At 40.4% G+C, this 3,376-nt stretch overlaps 1 protein-coding gene across 1 annotated transcript; it reads left to right on the top strand.

Moving 5' to 3' along the window:
* Positions 1-2,171: 2,171 nt before the first annotated feature.
* Positions 2,172-3,104, top strand: LOC127394312 (olfactory receptor 4D1-like). The gene has a single exon (XM_051640157.1). It carries the CDS (start codon positions 2,172-2,174, stop codon positions 3,102-3,104), a length of 933 nt encoding a protein of 310 aa, XP_051496117.1.
* The last annotated feature ends 272 nt before the right edge of the window (positions 3,105-3,376 follow it).

Raw genomic sequence — 3,376 nt, 5'->3', positions numbered from 1 at the left:
TACTGTGACTGCTGCCTGTGCTGGTGAGGTGGGCTGCTCCTGTCTGCCTCGCTGTCACTCTTAATCCCTGGGCATTACCAGTCACAGCATCTGTGAACAGAAGTTTGTTACTCAAAACTAAAATCCTAATAGGATAAAGGAGTAATAGATCTCTAAATTCTTTATTGACACAACCACTGCAGAAGCCCAAATTTTCTGGCAATTTCTGTTTTGGCTTATCCTGTGATTTCTCTCTGAATAGAACATCTGACTCTTCAGGCAAGGGGACACATATACAAAGAGGAAATGTCCCAAATTCAAGCTTTCTCCAGGCCAGTCATTCAGGAAAACTGAGTCAAACCAATTGACTCTGTAAACCTTCAAACAGCAGCAAGCAAGGCTTATTGTCCATATCATAAGAGAATCTGTCATATTAATGTGGGAGGAGTGTAAGGGGTGCCTGCAGAAATGCACAGTGCTTCTCATTTTTAGATGGGAGAAACAAAGATTTTCTATGTTTTGGGCAGGTAGTTGAGACACAGAAAATGGATCTGGCACAAGGAACTTTTGCTTTCTGGCAGAAACAGGTAAATGGTGAAGTATATGAAGGATCTGTCACTGAATTTAAGAAAAAAGAGAAAAATAGGGTCTAGAGTGCAGAATCCCTGGTGTGAGACTGAATGGCAGAAGGAAGCAGAGAGAAGAGAGTCTGATGTGAAAAACAAAGCTTTAAGATGTGACAATGAATTCCTTACAGAAACAGTGGGAGCAGGATGAACTAGATCTGGTAAGGCAGAATAGAAGTCTTTCCTGTCCTGGAACGAGTGCTGGGCACCTAAAAACTATAAAAAGCACTTCTTTGTGGAGTCAGGGGATAGAATACTTTTCAAATATCTTCAAATGCTTACAGGATAGGAATCTAGATATAAGCTAGCCTTTTGGGCCTCATTAGAGTCAGTGATGAGAAACAGGCACTCCAAGAACATAGTTTATCTCATCCTAGGGTAGGTATCAAGACTAGGACAAATTGATTACATTCTGAAGCTGCTGTTTCTTCAACCTTGACTTCAAAAGGGCCACACAACTAGCTCATGTACAGAGATTTAGGATGCCAAGGGCTGAGGTCGAGAGAGGAAGAGTCCAATTTATGTCCAAGGTCTTCTTGGAACCAATGATAAGAATACCCATAGGATATTTAAATCTTAATTAATGTGTCTGAGATAAGTGGAATGAAGTACTTGTAACTGTATAAATGAAATTAACTGCAGTCTGTATATTCCAGATCCTCTCTGAATATAAAGTCCAAGGCACAGGTTTCTGCATGATGTGACTAAGAGCCCAATGGGGCTCATAACAGCTTGTTTTTTTCTCATTCTTCAGATTGCTTGACTCACTGTATTGGGTAGAAATTTGAGAAACTGGGCATTCTTTTGTGTGCTGATATGTTGCTTGTTTGTTTTGTTTTGTTTTGTTTTGTTTTGTTTTTTTTCTCAGATTAACTCTGCCTTGAAACAGACATGCCTGCAAAGTAAAAAATAAATAATATGACCTTTTTCCCTTTGACTATTACAGGAGTAGCACAGTAATCACAACTAAATGATAAAATACTAATTTTAATTTTTTTTCTTAATTATTACCAGAGCAGGAATCCCTTAGTGGCCACAGCAAAACCATTTTTGTTCAGAACAAAGAAAATGAATTTAGATTTCATAGCAACTTTGTTCCTAGCATCTACTTTGATGCTCTGACAGAACAAGAGGGTTTTTTAATTTGGTTTTCTCTTTTGAGTCCTCTCTTCAGGCAACTCTGAGACTGCAGATAAAGCAGTGGAATAAAGGCTCTTGATGTGGGAATGGAGAAAGGTAATAGTAGATATTAGTACTGTTGCATGGAGAAGGGTCGTGCCTTACTGCAGAAGCAAATCTATTTATGAAGATAGCAAGTAATTCTAAAGTCACACTGGATTTTAAGGGTATATTTGCAGAGGAGAAGACCGAAGAAAACAGTTCCCAATACCAACACTACCTCAATTGAACAAAATTTCCACTGCATAGTGCAAGGATATAATGAAGTTTCTAGGATGGGGGTTTCTGAGCTAGAAGAAGGGAAAGATTGTATCTCTTGGTGTTGAAAAGCTTTTTATCCTCAGCTTCTACATTTTTCCTCTCACAGGCATGCTTGGATGGTAATGAATGGAGCCACAGAATGTAACCAACCCCGTGACAGAGTTTGTGCTCCTGGGCTTCAAACACAGTCTTAAGATTAAAAAATTACTCTTCATGGTCTTCCTTATTGTTTACCTGATGACCTGCTTGGGAAACATCACCATTCTCATCACTGTTATCAGTGACTACCACTTGCACACACCCATGTACTTCTTCCTGGCCAACCTAGCATTCACAGATATCACTGAATCATCAGTAAATACTCCCATTCTATTGTCAGGCCTCCTCTCCCACCATAAAGCTGTTCCATTCAAGGACTGCATGCTTCACCTGTTTTTATTCCACTTCATTGGTGGTGCTCATATCTTCCTTCTTGCAGTGATGGCAGCTGATCGGTATGTGGCTATCTATAAGCCCTTGCAGTACTTGGCAATCATGAATCCTGCGGTTTGTGCAGGCCTAGTGGCAGGGTCGTGGGCAGGTGGATTCATTCACTCTGCAACACAGATTGCTCTGCTTCTCCCTTTACCTTACTGTGGTCCTAACACCCTGGACAATTTCCACTGTGATGTCACACAAGTACTGAAAGTGGCCTGCATTGACACCCACTTGATAGAGCTGCTGATGGTCTCAAATGGTGGACTGCTCCTCATAGTAATTTTTGTCTTGCTGCTCATTTCATACACTGTCATTTTAGTCAAGATAAGGAGTCAAGTCACAAAAGTAAAGCACAAAGCTTTGTCTACCTGCTTAGCCCAGATAACGGCAATAAGTTTAACATTCATTCCAGGAATATTCATCTATGCTCGGCCATTCGAGACATTTGAACTGGACAAAGTAGCATCCATCTTATTCACTGTGCTTGTTCCAGCACTGAATCCCATGGTCTACACGCTGAGAAATACCGAAATGAAAAAGGCCATCAGGAGACTCGTTTCTAGGGTTCTGTTCTCTGAATAAAAATGAATAGCCTAATACCCTGTTGAATAGGCACCCTTTTTCATTGTAACTATTGTGATTTATCATTATTAAAATACCTGAACTTCCAGCAAAGACACTTGAAGATGAGAAATCTTTTCTGGAGAGCTAAGTCAGAAGAAATGGAACTTGTATTTTCTTCAGGTTCCACTATGTTAACTAGGCTCAAGAAGAAATTTGGAAAGGAAGGTAAAGGAGGGGGAGGGAAGGGGAGACAAAGCTGCCAGGGCTGGCACAGCACTGCATACAGATCT

The sequence above is a fragment of the Apus apus genome, chromosome 25 (assembly GCF_020740795.1).
Source record: "Apus apus isolate bApuApu2 chromosome 25, bApuApu2.pri.cur, whole genome shotgun sequence".
Lineage (NCBI taxonomy): Eukaryota > Metazoa > Chordata > Aves > Apodiformes > Apodidae > Apus > Apus apus.
The sequence above is the reverse complement of the archived record's forward strand: the minus strand, read 5'-3'. Positions and strand labels throughout refer to the sequence as shown.

Bases quoted from the DNA above. Each gene is read 5' to 3' on its own strand.
- LOC127394312 (XM_051640157.1), top strand. From the start codon at position 2,172: ATGGAGCCACAGAATGTAACCAACCCCGTGACAGAGTTTGTGCTCCTG.